Source organism: Carettochelys insculpta, chromosome 12 (assembly GCF_033958435.1).
Source record: "Carettochelys insculpta isolate YL-2023 chromosome 12, ASM3395843v1, whole genome shotgun sequence".
Classification (NCBI taxonomy): Eukaryota; Metazoa; Chordata; order Testudines; family Carettochelyidae; genus Carettochelys; species Carettochelys insculpta.
This window is the reverse complement of record NC_134148.1, coordinates 36,978,423-36,997,305: the sequence shown is the minus strand read 5'-3', so window position 1 is coordinate 36,997,305 and position 18,883 is coordinate 36,978,423. Positions and strand designations below refer to the sequence as shown.

At 46.9% G+C, this 18,883-nt stretch overlaps 2 protein-coding genes across 5 annotated transcripts in view; one reads left to right on the top strand and one right to left on the bottom strand.

Annotated features, from left to right (window-relative positions):
• The window catches only part of PGPEP1L (pyroglutamyl-peptidase I like), a 47,945-nt gene that overhangs the window by 12,029 nt on the left and 17,033 nt on the right, over positions 1 to 18,883 (bottom strand). The window contains exons 2-3 of one of the 2 annotated variants that reach the window (XM_075006991.1): positions 14,758 to 14,917; positions 5,950 to 6,002 (exon numbers count right to left, since the gene is read on the bottom strand). In XM_075006991.1, coding sequence (XP_074863092.1) covers positions 5,950 to 6,002; positions 14,758 to 14,854 — 150 coding nt within the window. In that variant the 5' untranslated portion in view covers positions 14,855 to 14,917. Of the gene's footprint in view, positions 1 to 5,949; positions 6,003 to 14,757; positions 15,055 to 18,883 lie in introns of those variants that run through there. The other variant, XM_075006989.1, reaches the window with a different exon arrangement.
• LOC142019748 (protein FAM169B-like) overlaps positions 18,127 to 18,883 on the top strand; it is a 67,968-nt gene continuing 67,211 nt past the window's right edge. For 2 of the 3 annotated variants that reach the window (XM_075006987.1, XM_075006986.1), the window contains exon 1: positions 18,127 to 18,206. In XM_075006987.1, the coding sequence (XP_074863088.1) occupies positions 18,173 to 18,206 (34 nt within the window). In that variant the 5' untranslated portion in view covers positions 18,127 to 18,172. The remainder of the gene's footprint in view (positions 18,207 to 18,883) is intronic. The other variant, XM_075006988.1, reaches the window with a different exon arrangement.

Here is an 18,883-nt window from a genome sequence, read left to right as displayed (position 1 = left end):
GTGATCCTCCCTGCACTGGTATGCCTGACTAGAGCTTTGAAATACCAGAAGGAAAGACTACTCCCAATGGATCCATGAGGCTGAGATGGGGCAGTATATCCCAGCCATATCAAGACTTAATGACTTCTTGAGGTTACTGCCAGTTCTGTGAGGTATGTATCATATGTGGGGGAGCAAAGTATCTGATACTGCCTGAGGAGAGAGGTCTGAAGCTGCCAGCCTAAGGGGGAGAGCCTGGCAGCTGGACATTCTTAACGAAGCAGGACCTTAAGAGGAAAATTTGGTCCGAGAGAAACTTCTTTGCTTCTACACTGAGAGGAATCTGCCTATAATGTTCCAAGTTGAAAAGCATAGAGGACAAAACTGCAACTATTCCTTCTAGTTTTGTGATCACTGCCATACTACTGTGGGAACCAGGGATTGAGCCTAACCTCTGATCTACAAATGGGTGTCAAGTGGCACCATCTGAACCCTAACAACCCTTCTGGGACTGTCACGTTATTTAGGCTTTTTACACAAGCCCTCATGGGGAGGCAGTGCTTATGGGAGATACAGCTAATTCTGGATAGGCAGCCAGACTGTATGGATGTGGACAGTAACTGTACATCTACGCTACAGTGGAGATCAACACTATGGGATGGATCCCCCAGCAGTTGTTAGTGGGTGTAGTGAAAACCCACCAAACTGACCACAGACTGCATTCCCCTTGACCCTGTTAATCTGCCCAGGACAAGAAGAATAGAGTAACTCTCCCATCAATGCCCCACGTTGTGTAGATCCTGTGATGACTAAACCTAAGGTATGTCAACTCCAGCTATGTTGTTCACGTAGCCAGCACTGCATATCTTTTAAGTCCACTTTTTGTGACACTGTAGACATAGGCCAAAACTGCTACTAGACCTCCCCCACTACACAGTTCTTGTTGATATTGAACCCAGGGGTGTTAATGGCTGGTCCTCTGGTTTGACAGGATTGCCTTGGGCCACTTAGAACTTCAGTCACCAGAGGATCGCTGCTGCTAAGTTCCACAATGAGGGCCAAATCCTGCCTTATTCCAGTCAAATTCCCAATGTTTTCAACAGGTTTTCAGTGTAAATAGAGAGCAGGATTTTGCCCAGTTCTGCATGACTAGCAGGAAAGTGCATGTAATGTCAGTCCTTGGTGGTGATGGGGTTAGAGAGGGCCCCATAAGCAATGTGAAGGATTGTGGAAGGAGAAGCAGGAGCTGAAACCAACCAAATTTATATGCCAAATTGTGAAGACTTCCACTTGTGTGTGTAGGCCTCCTGAAGACCCCAGGCCTCATCAGAACAAGGCCTCGGTCTGGGCAAGGCCAGTGGGATTTGGCTCCAGATTGTTATTTGAGTGTAGGCCAGGCAGAACAACCTAGTGGCCTATCAAAGTTTCAGACTGCTTTCCTGCATAGTTTGCTCCGTCATCTGAATTTTGCTTCCTCATCACAACAGAATGAGAAACCTCGGCAATATCTTCAGTACAAGCAGAAACTAATCATGCATACAGGGTATTCGGAGCTGAGGGAAGAGGATTTGGTCTCTGTATACTGAGACTTAGGTATTTTTAATTATAGAAGGCTTTAGCTGTCATTACATAATTTCCTAGCACAGAAGGCACATGACATGATGTGTCAAAAACTTGTTTTATCAGCGCGTTCTGGCCTTAGGCTGTTCTGCTTGTGGATAAAGGCTGTATTTTATTTTCAACTAGGATAAGATGACACTGTGTCTAAAATGAGGACCAATGGCAATCAGGTGATGGTGAGCAAGCACATTGTCAGGTGATAAATATTTGTGGTTTGGGGCAAACGTCAAACCAGGGTTGGAATAACTTACAGGCCTCCTGATATGGTTGGTGGACTGAAAGTACAACGTAAGTGTTTGTTCTGCTTTTAGCAGCCTACAGGGATTGGATTACCTACTCTGCAATGCTTCACTGAGTGCTTAATGGATTTCTTCTTCCAAAAGCTAAGGTCCCTCTCCAGTGCTGATCTGCGTCTCTAGTCACTGCCCTCTCTTGTACACAGTCATTGAAGACAACTGTATTCCTAGATGAATTGATTTCTAGCTTGATCCTGAGGAAAACCTGCCAACAGAGATTATCTCAACAATGTTGGCTTTATTGCATTTCAATTTAATTAAAGTCAGATCTTCAATAGCTATCATTAGCACTTGCATAAAGGATGTAATCTTGTAGTCATGGACACTCGATCATCACCAAGTATTATGGTGCACTAACATCTTACTTCTGCTGTTTTGCTATTGGCTCCTCAAGTATTTCTTGGTGCATTTTGTATCTTTCTTCTTGTTTTTATGGACATCTTTCAGACAGCCTAACAGATCCTGACCCTCCACCTCTGTCCATCTTTCCCTTGGCCCCTCTCAGCCCTGCTCTCAGTCTGCATTTTCACCATTTTTCTCTGTATCTTTCAACATTTCTATTAGCAGTGCTTTGTTTGTGTCGGTACATGTGGATACTGGGTGTGCGCACCTCAGCGGCCCCAGCCACGGGATTGGCTGGGGAGAGGGGTGTGAAGCCAGCTGAGAACTGACTTATCTCCCCAGCCCCGCCCCCGCCCCCCCAAAAATAGCACTGTCTGTTATCATCTGGAACCTATCATTCCCCCTCAATCTCTCTACTTCATCCATCCTTCATCCATCGTCTATCTCACACTAAATCTCATTTTCATTTTTTTCCCCCAATCCTGTCAGTCCTTGTGACTCAGTAATGCACATTGATACAGGCTGTGTGAAAGACTTTCTCTTAGATTAATTGTACAAATCAATACCCAAGGAGAGAAATGGAGATTGGGGTCAGATTGTGTGTTGAAACCTGCAGCAGCCATTTAACCACCCACAAATTGCTGGAAATTTTACTGAAGAGAGATTAGGCATACACACATTCAGCAGAACTGTAACTGCTCCTGCTATTCAGAAATACATCTGGCAGCCTTTAACATTTTTAAGAGAGCTACTGAAGAATCATAGAGCTGAAAAATACCTTAGGAGGTCATCGAGTCCAACCCCCTGATAAAACCAGGACCAATCTCAACTAAATTATCCCAGCCAGGGCTTTGTCAAGTCAGGATTTAAAAATCTCTAGGGATGGAAATTGCACCACGTCCCTAAGTAACCCATTCCAGTGCTTCACCACTCTCCTAATGAAATACTTTATCTGAATATAAAACCTAGACCTTCAGCACTGCAATTTAAGACCATTGTTCCTCGTTTTGTCACCACTGAGAACGGTCTTCCTCCATCTTCTTTGGAACCCCCACTTCAGGCCACTATCAAATCCCCCCCTCATTCCTCTCTTATTCTGTAGACAAAATAAGCCCAAATCCCTCAGCCTCTCCTCATAAGTCATGCTTCCAGCCCCCTAATTATTTTTGTTGCCCTCCGCTGTACTCTGTCCAGTGTATCCTCATCTCTTCTGTCATGGAAGGCCCAGAACTGGACACAGTACCCCAGCTGTTGTCCCCTACAATGCTGGATAAAGGGGAATAATTACTTCCCTAGATCTGCTGGCAATGCTCCTACTAATGCACCCCAATATGCTATTAGCCTCCTTGGCTACAGGGACGTACTCTTGACTCATTGTTTCTCATCCACTGTAATCCCCAGGCCCTGGTCTGTACAACTGATGCTTTGTCAGCTGGTTCCCAGCCTGTAGCAGTGCTTGGGACTCTTCCATGCCATATACAGGACTCTGCACTTGTCCTTGCTGAACCTCATCAGAATTCTTTTGTCCTAATTCTTCACTTTGTTTAGGTGACTTTGAACCCCATCCCTAACTGCCAAATATTTACCTTTCCCCTTAGCTTAGTGTCATCTGCAATCTTGCTGAGGGTGCAATCCATCCCATCATCCAGGTCATTAATAAAGGCGTTGGGAAAAAAAACAGCCCCAGAACCGACCCTTGGGGAGCTCCATTTGATACTGACTACCTACTGGTATCGAGCCATTGATTGCTACTTACTGAGCGCGACAAACTATCCCGCTTTCAATCCACCTTTAGAATCCATTTATCTATTCCATACTACTTTAACTAGAACGCAAGAATACTGTGAGAGACCGTATCAAAATCCTTGTGGAAGTCAAGGTATATTGCATCCACTGCCTTCCCATATTCACAGAGCTATTTATCTTGTCATAGAAAGCAATCAGGTTGGTGAAGCCATATTGACTAGTCCTGATCACCTTCCTCTCTTCCAAGCACATCAAAATGTATTCCTTGAGGGGCCCCTCCATGATTTTTCCAGGGACTGAGGTGATGCTGACCAGTCTGCAGTTCCTCAGATTCTCCTTTGTCCCTTTGTTAAAGACGGGCACTACATTTGCCTTTTTCCAATCATCTGGAACCTCTCACCGCCCTGTCCCCACCCCCCACTTCTCCCGCCATCTGATTGCCATAAGTTTTCAAAGATAATGGCGAATGGCTCCTCAATCTGTGGCTCTAGACACACATCTGCCACTGAAATTTGTCAAGTTCAGCCTCTTCTTATGTCTTAATAGTGCAACAGCCCTAAATCAGATTAGAAGTAGTGAGGTAAGCTCCTGCCAGCGGTCCAAGTGGGCCAGTGTAGTGTGTTTGGAAGACTCCCTGCTGGCCATCCCCAGCAATGCCATGGAGCTACTAAGTCTCTGTGTACAGGGTCTGGGGAGATGCAAAGGGTGGGACTGGGAGCATGCAGAGATACTGGTGGTTTTATTCCTTTCCCTGCAGCCCCTCTCAGCAAGGAAAGGAGCAGACCTCCCAGCTTTTCCCCTCATCTATGAGCCCTGTACACAGGCATGGTATCTCACGAAGGGGCAAGGGTTGGGAGTTCTGCTCCTATCTCTGCTTGGAGGGGGAGTGGGGAAAGCAACAGAACTGCAAGCAATTCCTCTGGCTGCCATATTGCCCACATTGCCTTCTCCTCCCAAGTAATATGGGATGGGGAATGAAGAGGAAGAGCATGAGGGCCCCAGGCTGGGGATAGGGTGGAATCATGGGGGGGGGTCACCACATGAGGTGGTCACATGGCCCCCTTAGCTGAAGGCCTTCACATCCCATACTGGTAAGATATTTTGTTTACTTGCACCACTGGCTCCTGCCTGAATTTGGCTTGTTTTACCACCACATGAGCCTTTTAAGTTATGCCTCTGAAATATCATCAGAAATTTACCTGAACTTATTTGAGGACAACAAAAAAGCAGTCCTGTAGCACTTTAAAGACTAACAAAATAATTTATTAGTGTTTACCAGGAAATACAGATTCTTCCAAGTATTAACTGGTCTAATCCTTTTTAACACCTTCAGAAGACTGATGAACTGATCAAATCTGGGGCTCCTAGACACGTGCTGAGATCTCCCATGTGGCTGGGGAACAAAAGGGAATTTCCAAAGCTCCTCATCTTTGGCTGTCACGCAAGGTGGAATTTGGGGATTTTTTTTGCTATGCCTAGAGTTCCACAATGGGAAAACCCATATCTGAATAATCTTGGTTTTCAATATTAACTGTGGAGGTGGGTAACAACTGAAGGTGGGAAAGGCAAAGCTGAGCCACAGAGGCACACTGGGAACTAAGGAACAATGCACAATCTTTGCTCATATCCAACAGGATGGTAGGTGATGGGGATCCTCCACAGCCTATTAGGGATTGTTGTAGTAAGGTGATTATTCTACAATTTCTATAATTAAGCTGGTTGTGTATTGTGACAGTCAAGCCAGAGGACTACAGGAGACGAGTTCAAGGGACATATATTAGCCTCTGATTAGATAGGTCCCTGTTCCCAGGTAAACTAATAGAGGTTAATCAGGAACTAGCAGGAGTTTGCTGGAGTCAATCAGGGCAATAAAGCCAATTAAAGCTTTTGGGCTATGGTTTGACAATGAAAGTTAAACTCGAATTCCATTCTTGTTTCCCGCAGGGAAAATATCTTTAGTTCCTACCTTCACTGCTTCCCAGCTTGAGTTAACAAGGTGTTGTCGGAAGGGACCAAAGCCTGAAACCAAAAACAAGTGCTCTTAAACTGTGCTTGAGTGTCTGTTGACATGAGCTGGATTATATGCCTGACCTATATACACTCATGTGCTTGTTCTTTTTGACCTTGATAGTCTTTGTTGTGGACTGAGTCAACTGGATCGATGCAGCCTTTATAATATGTAAGGGAATTCTATTGTTTCTCTTTTTACAAAGAACAAACGTGTGTCTACTTAGGGCCTGATCCTGCAGTGCTTACTAAGTAATTTTTCTCAGGTAGCTGCTGTTCTTATAGTCAGAATGTTTGCTGGAGCCAATACGACAACGTACACAATAGGATGGGAGACTCTGCCCTACGAGTGTTCCCTGTAAGTTGTGCGCTCGGTTAGCCCAAAGGAGATTCAAATGCTGCCCAGCCGACTAGTGGAGCACCCATAGCTGGTGGCAGTAGATGGCAGCATGTATTTCTCCTGGTGGGGCACATCTGCACATGCCTCCAGTGCATAAAAAAAAATTTATTCCACAAATGGATGGAAAAAATTAGAGGAACTATGGAGCTCTACCAGTATCTAGTAAATCAGTGTCAAGTGATTCAAAATACTGTAGTTTTTATAGGAAAAGGTGTTGAAATTAAAATGTCTTCTGTTCTATGTACGACAGAATCTCTAGGGCTTATTGAAAAAAGTTATATTTCCTGCTCATTTTTGAAAGAAATAAAAATGCTTGATTTTCTTTCAAATGTTTTGGGAAAATGTGTTTTGTTTTGGTGGGCAAAACCTCCTCACACTTTCTCTGGCTTATCTTTTTTCCTTTTCCTATAAAAACTAGAGTATTTTGAATCACTTGACACTGATTTACTAGGTACTGGTAGGGTTCCATAGTGCCTCTAATTTTTTCCATCCATTTGCAAAAGATGGAGTGAGAGAAAATGAAGGGAACTGCCCTTTGAGATAAATGGACAGTTTAGTTTTTTTTAATTCACTTTCTTGTTTGATAATATTTTTGTATTTGGAAAAATTTTACTCTTCATATTGGTTGAAAAGACATTTTATCAGGAAAAGCATTTATTTGGAAAATTCACCACTACTGTACTAGCTCTACTCACTCCATTCTCTGCATTTTCATCCTAAATCACGTCAGAACAACTAATACAGATGAGCCTGTAAAGTTATTTTAATCCCTATCTTTTAAAGTGCATCATTTTTTAAAATAAACCCCAATGAGAAAAGTATCAACAATAAATTATCTACAGGAGTACATATATTTTGACATTTTGGTCCATAAAAAAGTATTTCTATGGAAAATATACAGCCTTAGCGATAGTATAAAGGCTGCAATGATACTCTTAAAAAGCTCAAATATTTTTCAGGCTCTTGCATTTTACACCTGCCTTAAATTGCTTATGCAGTCATACTCCGAGATACACCCATTTGGGTTACAAGAATTCGACTTTACAAGGAGTTTCATTTAATACCCCTACTTCGGCTTATGAGGCATTTCTTCACATTTACGAGGACTGATTTGGATTTTGCGCGCATCAGCAGGACGCCGCTGCCTTGCAGCGGGAGAAAGGCCGCGGCTCTAGGCAACGGCTGCCCGCAGCTGCTGCCCACCTGGCGCATCTCTCTGCAGCACCTGGCGGTGGTTTCCCGGAGCCCCCGGCCGGCCACAGCAGGCGCCCACCTCCAGAGCCAGGAGAGGAGGGGACAGCACCCATCCGCAGAGCCGCCGCCCTGGCATCTTGGCCCACTCCCACCTTTACCTTGACACTACTGTGGCTGGTCTGGGTCTCCCCCTCACTGCTGCAGCAGCAGCGTGGCCTGGCCCAGCCCGCCTGGCCTGGACAGCAGATGCAGGCTCCCAGCACTCTTGGCAGCATGGTCGGGGGCCAGGCGGAGACTGGCAGCTCTGGTAGGCAAGCACCGAGGGGATGGAGTCGGCCGCATCGGTCTTGATGAAGAGGCCGTGCAGGGGGGCAGCGGTGCGGTGTGGGGAGGTAGACTTGTCCAAGTCCCAGCAGTAGATCATGCTGCTCTGCGAGACATGGGTGCTGGGCGCGCAGCCCATCCCAGCCCCACCGCTGCCACTCACCCCCCCCGCAAGCGGCTATGGGGCCGCTGCTGCCTGCCCTGCACAGCTGTGCCTTGGGCGCTGCTTGCCCCCCGCGGCGTTCCATCCCATTTAGCATCTGGCTTGCCTGCTGCTGCCGCCTCAGCTGCCACCGGTGGGGCCTCTCCACCGCAGAGCCCTGTGCGAGCAAGGCATCACCCCTCACCAGCCAGGGGCCTCCTGTGCCTGCCTAGCTTCCTGCATGGCCAGCCCCTGGCACTGCCCCCTCCCCGCTTAACCTAAGTTGCACTCAGGGCGGGCTGCCTCCCTGTGCCCTGCTCTGCCCTGCTCACCCCCTTGCATTGGCCCCACTTCTGCAACCATGGGAAGCTACCTGGCTTTGCGCCCCCCTCCCAGGCACTCTTTGATTTCCATTCCCCTCGCAGCCCTGTCTCTGCACCTGGGACAGCCCCCCAGAAGCAGGTAAACAGCCATATTATAGAATAATTAATGAAGGGAAAGTGCCTTGTTAGGTTGTGTTATGATAATTAATGTTAATTATTGAAGTAATTGTGTTCATTTTAATAGGATTTGGTGGTGTTTTAGCATAAATGGGTGTCAATTTTGGGGCTCAGGAACGCATAAAATTTTTTCAGATTGAAATTAATGGTATGTATTTGACTTAGGAGAATTCGCCCAAAGAGGGGTTTTTCAGGAACGCATTACCGTCATAAGGCGGGGGAAGACTGTATTTGTTTTTCTTTTTTCTTTCAGTCCTACTAATATATGATTGTTTAAAAAGTCTACTAAGCTTTTTGGTCTCAGTGATAACTTGTGGCAATTTTTTCACAGGTTTCACTATTATGTGCGCAGGGAAATAAAGCACTCTCTTTCTTGCTAAAAAGAAAATATAAATTGTGACATGTTTGTGTCACTTTATTTTCAGTGGAGTTAAATCAGAGTGAAACTTTGTAGTAAAGTGTACATTCCAAACTGACTCACAATGCAATACGTAATTAAAGCTGTAGTCAGAAATATGTATTGCTTACGATAAAGCTGTTTTATGAAAAGAAATCCCTGTAAGAAGGCCTTACTGTACAGTAAACCCTCAAAGCGCGATTTCGATTTGCGCTTAACTCGCATTAACGTGAGTTAAGTGCAAATTGAAACTTCCTGGCTCTCCCAGCTGGGGAGTCTGGCAGGCACACAGCTATTTGCGACATGGTTTCTCCCAGCTGGGAGATACTGCAGCAAAAGTAGCTGTGTACTCCCCAGCTGGGAGAAGCCAGGGGCCACATGGCTGCCCCTCCCCACTTCCCCCAGCTGTGCATTCCCCCAACCAAGGGAATTCTGGGGATCTCCCCAACCCCTCCCAATTCATGCAAAATTCAGTTTATGTGGAGGTTGCCCAGGACACAGCCTCCGTGTAAATTGAGGGATTACTTTACTGCACTGGTTTTCAACCAGTGTGCCATGAGAACTGTCCAAGTGTGCTGTGACATTCTGTCAATTTCCCCTCACTGTGGCTCTTTGCAGAGCCATGGGGGTGTGGGGCAATTGATGACCCGCACCAGCTGGAGTTCAAGCAGCAAGGCTGCCTGAGTCCCAGCTGGTGCAGTGCTCATCAGCCCCACTCTCCCCTGCGGTGGCTCTTTGCAGCGCCATTGTGATGGGAAATGCAGACCCCACAGGACACTGTTCACAGTGGGATGCAGCCGAAATGCTACTTTGCAGCCTGTATGAGCTGGCAGAGAGCCCACCCCCGCTCCTGGCTGTGGCCTGTTAGAGCTGGGACACAGTTTAAATGCCAATGGGGAGCCTGCTTTCACTGGTTACTCAATTACTCAACATCCCTAGCATTGCACTGATTTTGAAAATGTCTGGGCTGTCTAAGAAGGTGTATTCTGTGGTGGATTTGATACATTAATGCAGGGGTGGCCAACAAATTGTAGCAGGCATGTCAAATTCAAAGCCTACAGAGGGCTGCACAAATGAAAACTGATAGTTTTCAGGGGCACCAAAAAGTGTACTTCTATTGGAAACCTGTAATTATTTATTAGTATAGATAATGTTTAAGTATATTTTATAATTTATTTTCAGTATTTTCAATACTTTTAATTGAGAATTTAATATGTATTATGAATTTTATTGTTTTATAATTTTATTAATAGTTCAGAAAGTTTGAGCAAAGAGATACCTAGGAGTGAAGGATGAAAGAGAGAGAAACCACTGATGATAAAAGCAGACAAGGGAGAAAAGCCAAAACATCTTGAAGAAAAAAGAGACAGATGGTTTTGCTGAGAACATGCAAAGCCAGGTGTCAGGACACCTGTGTTGTATGGCTACCTTTGTACTCTCTGTGCTGCCAGTTTCATCATCTCTAAAAATGAGGATAACCTACCATGCAGGTAAGTCATGAGTTTCCAACATGAATAAATGAATGGGCTTTGAAATTTGTGGCTGGAGGGAATAATAGCGAGAGTTAATTTAAAGAAGCGGTATCTGATGGGAATGGAGCTGTACAGACTCAGAGAATGAAGATGAGGACTGAGAGAAACTGTTCACCAGCTCACTGGTGGAATGCCCCTGTTATGTTGCTAAAGGTGTACTTAAGTCGGAATATTTCCATTGTTCAGGGTTTGCTTTTTCAATCATTGTGACCAGCTTTCGCTGATTTTATGTATTGTCCTCTCAGGTTTGTACAGAGTGGGTATAACACAATGAAACCCCTCCCCTGCCCCAAGAGCAGCCTCTTTCCCTATACAGAGGTTAGAAATTCCCCTTTCTCTCACCCCCTTTCAGTGGACCTTAGAAGACATCACAATCCAACATCGTTTTCCTGCATAGAGGAAGCAGGGAGAGAGGAAAGGGGAGCTGGGTGGGACTGGGTTGCTCCAAGTAGGGGAAAGGGTGGTGGGGAGAGAGACCAAGTCAGGATCTCACAGCTTCTGTGGCAAATATCCAAAGTTTGAAAAACAGATTTCCTTTCAGTTCCACCAGTTCCTCCTCCTCTTAAACCCCTTCCCCTCCAGTTTACACTGCACTTCCTGCTCCCCCAGTTTCTCTGCATTTCCTTCTCAGACATTCAGGGGTTTATGCTACAATTCCACATCAAACTCTGTTTCCCCCCCACTTTCAGACTCTTTGGGGCTTGTATTCCCCCCACTGAAGAGCAGCCCCCACTGCACTACCCACAAGCCTCTTGAGGCTTGTTCTGCTACCCCAAAGCACTACCCCCAGGCCTAATGAGGCTTTCACTGCACCGCTCCCATATCCTCTCCACATATAACTCTTCCTTGTGCTCCTCTGCACCTTGCTCCACCCTCCATGGCTCCCTACCTGCCGCTGCCCCAGGCTCCCCTCTCTGCCTTGGCCAACCTGGGTTTCATCATCCATCTCCTTAGAGCAGTCACGCAGCCTTCTCTGGCATGCAGGAGCAGCAGGGGGCAAGTCAAACACCAATCCCAGCTTCTCAGGCTGTCTGTGTCCAGAAAATGTGTATTAAAACCCCCTTGGCTCCCTGGGGTTTTAATATGCATGCGCCAGACATGGACAGCCCAAGGAGACAGGACTGGTGTTTGTCCCACACCTGCTGCTCCTGTGTGCCCAATAGGCGGTGTGACTGGGCAGGCTGAACTTAGATGTTTTATTAACATGTAGTTGCAGGCTGCCAAATAAACCTGTTGGTCCATATACGGCCCCCTGGCCGTGAATTTGACATGGCTGAGTTAGGAGCCAAGAGCCAAAATAACTGTTGATAGAGTGCAAAGTGCCACATATTATCTATCTATCTAGATAAAAATAAATACATAATACATGGCCCTCCCCCTCTCCCAGATCCATGCACCACCAGCCCCCCTGCTCTACCCCAATCCTCCAACCCTCCCCCAGAGCCAGGCATCTCTCTGCTGTAACCCAGTGTCCTCCTCCTCCCACACAGCCAAGCACCCCCACTCCAAGCCAGTGCATCCACCCTACCTCTCCCCATTCTAACCCAATCCCTCTCCTCTCCAGAGCCAGGCACTCCCTGCAGTCCACCACTCCCCCTCCTTTAGCCCAATGTCTGGGTCTCGCTGGAGCCACCACCATAGCTTCTTCCTCCATGAGCAGGGCCACATGTGCAGACCAGTGGTGAGCAGTCCGGGCACATGGCTCCAAGCAGAAGCCGCATTTAATTAAGCAAAGAATGGCATGCAGCTCAAGAGCCCTGGGTTGGCTACTCCTACATTAATGCATTTGATCCTTCTTTAGCCATTTGTACCCACTATGTTGCAAACCTCTCTAGTAAGACTGTAACCACAGTAAACATAAGTTATTGTGAGGTCTATGAGCAATTGATTCAGCTGAAAAAAGAGGGTGTGCTGTGGAATTATTTGCTTCATTGGAGTATGCTGTGTTACTCAAAAGGCTGGGAACCACTGCTGTTCTGAAGGAGTTAAGCCAACATAGAAATCAAATTGGCTGAAATATTACGAGACAGTTGATGATGAAACTGCAAGCTGTGGCAGCAAGTTTATATTACAAGCAGGTGAAAACATGATTGAGGTACTCTGTGATAATGATCTATGATCCTGCTAAGGTGCACCTGTGCACCTAACAGTCATCTTGTTCTAAAGTTATTTGAACAAGTGGAGTCTGTACGTTAAATGACTATGTAAGGGGAAAAGGTAATAAATTGCTCATCATTCAAACATGTTGATGTAGCTTCAGCCTCATCACTATGTCCTCAGATGCCCTATAGTGGAAAATTATCTAGCAACTCAAATGTCCAGAGCTACAGTAGGCAGCAGCATTCCTTAAGAGTTTTAACCTTTTAAAGCTCAAAAACCTCTCTAGCCCGTGTGATGGGGTTCAGGGGTCCCCCTGCACTGCACCCCGTCCGCTGGCAGGAGTGACTCTCACTCAGCAGGTACAACAGCAGGTTTATTAGGCAACAGATGTCCAGTTTCTCACAGAAGCAACAGCATAGCAGCCAGAGACAGTCCTTCCAACCTGTCCTGGGGAGAAGACCCCGAGGGGTGCCCCTCTGGGGTGTAGCTTCCCCGTCCTCAGGCTGGCTGCCTTCCAGCTCTCCCTTTTCCTACCCTTCAACTGCCGCCCCCGATTCAAAAACCCCCCTCAGCTCCTCCCTGCTCTTTGTTCAGGCAGAGGTGTCACCTGCCAGTTGTAGCCCCAGGGTCATCCTTAGCCACTGGGAGCTGCTGCTTGCCTCAGACATACAGCCTGACTCACACATGCACTCCCCCCACTCCATCACAGCCCATCAGCCTGAAGTTGTGATTCAGCATTACCTACAACATTACCTTATCTTTAAATCTGGTCTCCTGACACTCAAGTTCACGTATGTTCATTTAGTATATTGAATTTTAATGGTCTAGCTAATCAGTGACAAAACTGCTATTTCTTTTGTGATTTTTCCCTTACCTTGCCATGAAAGTGAGACCCTGAAATTTGCAACGTGTTATTCTAATTCTGGACCTTGATTATGCAGCATCATGGTGCAACTAGTTTCATTGCTTCAGAGCAGAGGTTCTCAACCAGTGGTATGTGTACCCCGAGGGGTACTCAGAACTCTTCCAGAGGGTATATTAACTCAGTGTTTCCCAACCTTTTTTATGAATAAAAATTTGGTCTGTCTTTATGTTAATCTAATTTCTTTTATTTATTCTTTTTGCACAATCATAAGTATGATGGAAAGTTTGCCTATAGCAGGGGTCTGTAACCTGCAGCTCTGGAGCTGCATGCGGCTCCTTAAGGACTTTTTTTGTGGCTCCCAACACTATAATTGCAAAGTTTTAAAAAAAAAACAAAAACAAAAACAAAAAAAACCCCTCCTGATTATATTTAATAAACAGTGAATGTCCAAAAGCCCAAAAATGAACAACTCATATCTAAATAATAAACGATAAGTGACCTTGAAATGTTATCCTCCAAAGAAAGAGAAGGATGAGGAGTGAAAGTCAGGAAGACAGTGGTACAAACACGCAGATAAAGTGTGAAGATACAGACTATGTAAAAAGTTTGTGTACATCCTTCAGTAAACATATATCACATCACAAATGATTGTGCATATGCTGTTCTTAAAATAGTACTGTTTGACATTATTGATAAGCACCATCTTGTATTCACATGCATTGCAGTTGTTGAATAATTGAGTTTACTGAATTGGAAAAAGTTACTCTTCCTGCTATTTTGGTTACCTGGCCTATAATCAATTTCTTCCAACAAACCAGTTAGGATTAAGTTGTTTAAACAAATGTGTTGCAATGGTAGAAAAAAAATTGTCTGAAAATTGTAAGTACTGGGGGTACTTATATATAATATATACACACACATACGTACATTCTTTTAAAAGGGGTACTTTATATTTAAAAAAAAAGGTTGAGAAATGCTGCTTTTGGGTCAGCTCCATCTACCATTAAATTTATACTTCCTATGTCTAAATAAGTTGGGCAGGAACGGACATCAATAAAGATGTCTTTAAAAAAGAGAGAGGGAGCGAGCCAAACTAGATGGCAATAATTGGGGAGCTCTGTATGTGATTTTCTTAGGATGGCACAGCAGAGAGTTATTTTCCATTTGGAACTGTTACTATGACCAGTTGCTACTGTATTCCCCTCCAGGGAACTGTCTATGACAAAGATCAGGCATGTGTGCATTCCGTGTCTGGCTAAAAGAGGAAGCAATTTAAACCAAAAAAAAAAAACAAAAACAAAAACCATACTTACCAGTCACAACCACCGTGTTGGAATTTGCACCCATGAAACAGCTCCAGAATGTGAAATCGTCCTTCAGGTCTAAACAACAGTATAAAAAGTCTTGCATCTGTAGTAATCAGCTTGTTTTGGAACAACCTTTTTTTTAATCTATTTTGAATCATGCTGGTTCCTATTGGACAGTGAAAAAGACTTGGTCAGACTGAGACAAGTGTGAATTCATGTAGCAGATGATTTGGCAATCATATAACTCTTCAAAGTGTAAATTATGATGTCTGATTGAGAGAGGTCTGACCAGTGCTACCAGGAGTTTGCTTTCTCTTTTCTCCTATAAAATGGTGGTTAAGGAACAAAGAAGAGGCTGAACAACTTTTTACAAAATGTTCAGCTATGTTTTAAATTGGAAAAAAGCTCATGTACAAACTAATTGGACTAAGTTGTTGTGTCTGTATACTTGTGACAAGTTATTTATAGCACAGTTGTAATCTACTGAGCGTTTCTCCCTTTAATTAGCGAGTGACTAACTACAACTACATATCTATTTCCACTCCATTTACATTTTCGTTCTCATTGTATATTTTTGTTTGCAAAAACCCATATATATTTTTAGTTATCCTCTTCTCACTATAGTATCAACGTAATTATCTGGCTATCTAGCTAATCTACCTTGATTTTGATACCATGCTTGACATCAGAGTGTTTGAGTTTCTTACATATTTTAAAACTAAAAGACTGCCAGTTCTTATGTTAGGGATTTGAACCCATATCCCAGATAAGTACCTTCATGGGGCTATAGGGTACAAGAAGGTGGGCATTCCACCACGACTGTTTCCTCCTGTTATATGCATGGTATTTAAGTCCCCTTGGGAATCTAGCCCAAAACTTTTGATCCGACCCTTTTGCACAGCAAACCCCACAGAAAGGGGAAAACACCCATCGAACAATCTGAGTACGATCTAGGGTTTTCCTCTTTAGTGCTCACATTTGGTTTTCTAAACCCTCCCACTTCATTGTCTTTACGCTAGGAAATTTTTATGAGAACTTCCCACTGTGGGTTCCACTAGTTCAGCTCTCCCAACAATGACAGTGAGAAGCCCACATAGATGGGGTCCAGGCATCATACCAGTATTTTAAGAGTTATGTCATCCAACCCGTCTCAGAGCATATTTATATGATATGGTGCTTAACAGTGTCAGTGGCTTCTCTGTATTAGCAGTCTCACAACTGATGGTACTGGTGAGGTGGAACCAGTGTTGGCAATAGTGGATAAGCAAAATAAGTGTTGTGTAGACAAGTCTGTAGTTGGTTGTGCTTGTTTACTTTCAGATATTCTTATACAACTTCCATAGTTGTGTGCATTGCCATTTTTGTTTGAATCCTGTATTGGAGTTGTTTTGTATCATACCCATGTACAAGAGTGGGAAGTGTCATGCTACAGAAGGGGAAGCAGATGCAAGACTCCAAGTGTGTTTCTGAATCAACTATTGTGAGGTATCATCTAAGGCTATGTCTACACTAGAGGGTTTTGTCAACAAAACTGGCTTTTTGTCTAAAAAACCCAGGGAGCATCCAGATTCCCAAGGCATTCTGTCGACAGTAAATCGACAGAATGCAGCACTTTTGTCAAGAGTCTTATCCCACTCCTCATGAAGTATAATGTCTCTGTCGACAGTGTAGATGTTCTGGGGGGGGGCCCTCTGTTAACCAGCAGGGTTTCTGGGACACTAGGCAGTTCTGCCTGCTGTGCTTCCAGTTGGTCTTTTTGTCAAGAGCGTGGCTGGGCAGTCCCAATGACTATTTAGGAAGTTATACCAAGTTTAAAAATGTTTTGCCATGTAAATATCAGAAATGATCATTATAGCAGATAGCTTTTGTTTCTAGACATATGTGGTATTAGTCATGACTCTTTCTGTTTGTGTTACTATATTACAGTGAACATCAAATATGGTGTCTTTAATTAGGGCTCTACAAAATTCACCATCCATTTTGGTCAATTTCTCAGACATGGGATTTTAAAAATAATAAATTTCATTTCAGATATTTAAATCTGAAATTTCATGGTGGTGTAATTATGAGGGATCTCACCCAAAAAAGAGTTGGGGGGAGCACAAAGCTGGGTGGCTGTTGCAGTGCTACTCTCCTTACTTTTGGTGCTGCCGGTAGTGCAGGGGTTGCCTTCAGGTCTAGGCAGCTGGAAAGCAGTTGCTGCTGGTTGAGATGTCAGTTCTGAAGGTAGAGCCACTGCCAGCAGCAGGGCAGGAGTAAGGATGAGAGGGTAGGATAGTGTAACCCTCACTTCTATGCTGTAGTCTTCAGAGCTGGCCACTTTGCCAAACAGCCACTGTTCTCCAGCTTTCCTGCTCTGAATGCAACATGAGGCAACACTGCAACCCCTCTGAAATAAGTGCTTATATCCCCACTGCCCTCCCCAAAAAACACACATTTGATTCAGGATCTCTAACAGGCGAAATGTTGTTTTCCCCCCATGACATCTGTATAGTGTAAAAGTCATTAGCCATGGGTACAGGAGGCAAGGGAAGAAACTGCCGTTCCAGTACTGCCTACGCTTCCTGGCTGCCTGGGAAGGCTCAGCAGCAGCCCCCAAAGACAGCTAGGAAGTGTGAGCTGGGGCACAGCCCTATGACAGGGTAGGGGGACAAGGGAGAAAGCTTGCTGAAGGGGTGGGGCTGGGGCTTGCACTCTCCAGCAGTGGTAAAAGCACCCCCAAACCCAGGTTTGGGGTGTGGTCTCTGTGGCTGGGAGGTCGGCGGGCTGGGGTTGCCTGTCACTTCTGGCTGGTTGAATGAAGTCTCTGTGGATCCCCATTTAAGGGCCTGCTCAACCTGGGGTTGTGAGTTCAATCCTTGAGGAGGCCGTTTAGGGATTGGGGCAAACAGATGTCAGGGTGGTGCTTGGTGCTGCCACGAGGGCAGGGGACTGGACTAGAGGGGCTCCCCAGGCCCCTTCTAGCTCTAGGAGATGTACATCTTCAATTATAAATAACAACCCCGGCTCCTGCCAGAGCGCAGGCGGTGCCACCTGAGGCCCGGTGCGTCCCTGTCGCTCCTTGTCCAGGTGCAGCCTGGCTTTGCTTCCGAGTCACCTTCCCGGCAGCTGCCCCGGGGCTCGGCGGGGCCTTGTGCCACAGCGCAGAGGGGGGTGGGCCGAGCAGACTCCCCCCGGAGAGGCATTTCTGCGGGTAGTTTCTCTCTGACCCCTGGGTTCGGCACGCGGCGGGCCCCCTTCTGCCGCAGGGCCCACGCTCTGCCCTGGCGCCAGCGCAGCCCGGACCCCGCCTGAGGCCGTGGGGCCGCCAGGCAGCGCAAAGGGGGAAGCGGCAGGAGACAAGGCCGGCTCGGGCGCTGCGCTGGGGCGGTGCTGTCCAGGGCCCGCCCCGAGGGGGCGGAGAACCGGCTCGGAGGAAGTGATGGAGGCTCAGGGAACAGGAAGAGCCGCGGTCGGTAAGAAGGAGAGAGAGAGAGACAGGGTCGGCCGCCCGTCCCCGGAGCCGCGCTGCACCCAGCCCGCCTCCCTCCGCTTTATACTGCCCCCGTCACGCCAGCCTCGGCCTGCCGCCCTCCCCGCTGTGCGCTGCCCCCAAATCACACTGCCCCGCCCCCCCCCCGCTCTGCCACTGCTCCCCTCAGCCCTGGCACTGCCCCGCCCCCCCCCGCTCTGCCACTGCTCCCCCAAGCCCTGGCACTGCCCCGCCCCCCCCCCGCTCTGCCACTGCTCCCCCCAGCCCTGGCACTGCCCCGCCCCCCCCCCCCGCTCTGCCACTGCTCCCCTCAGCCCTGGCACTGCCCCGCCCCCCCCCCGCTCTGCCACTGCTCCCCCAAGCCCTGGCACTGCCCCGCCCCCCCCCCGCTCTGCCACAGCTCCCCCCAGCCCTGGCACTGCCCCGCCCCCCCCCCGCTCTGCCACTGCTCCCCCCAGCCCTGGCACTGCCCCGCCCCCCCCCGCTCTGCCACTGCTCCCCTCAGCCCTGGCACTGCCCCGCCCCCCCCCGCTCTGCCACTGCTCCCCCCCAGCCCTGGCACTGCCCCGCCCCCCCCCGCTCTGCCACTGCTCCCCCCCAGCCCTGGCACTGCCCCGCCCCCTCCCGCTCTGCCACTGCTCCCCCCAGCCCTGGCACTGC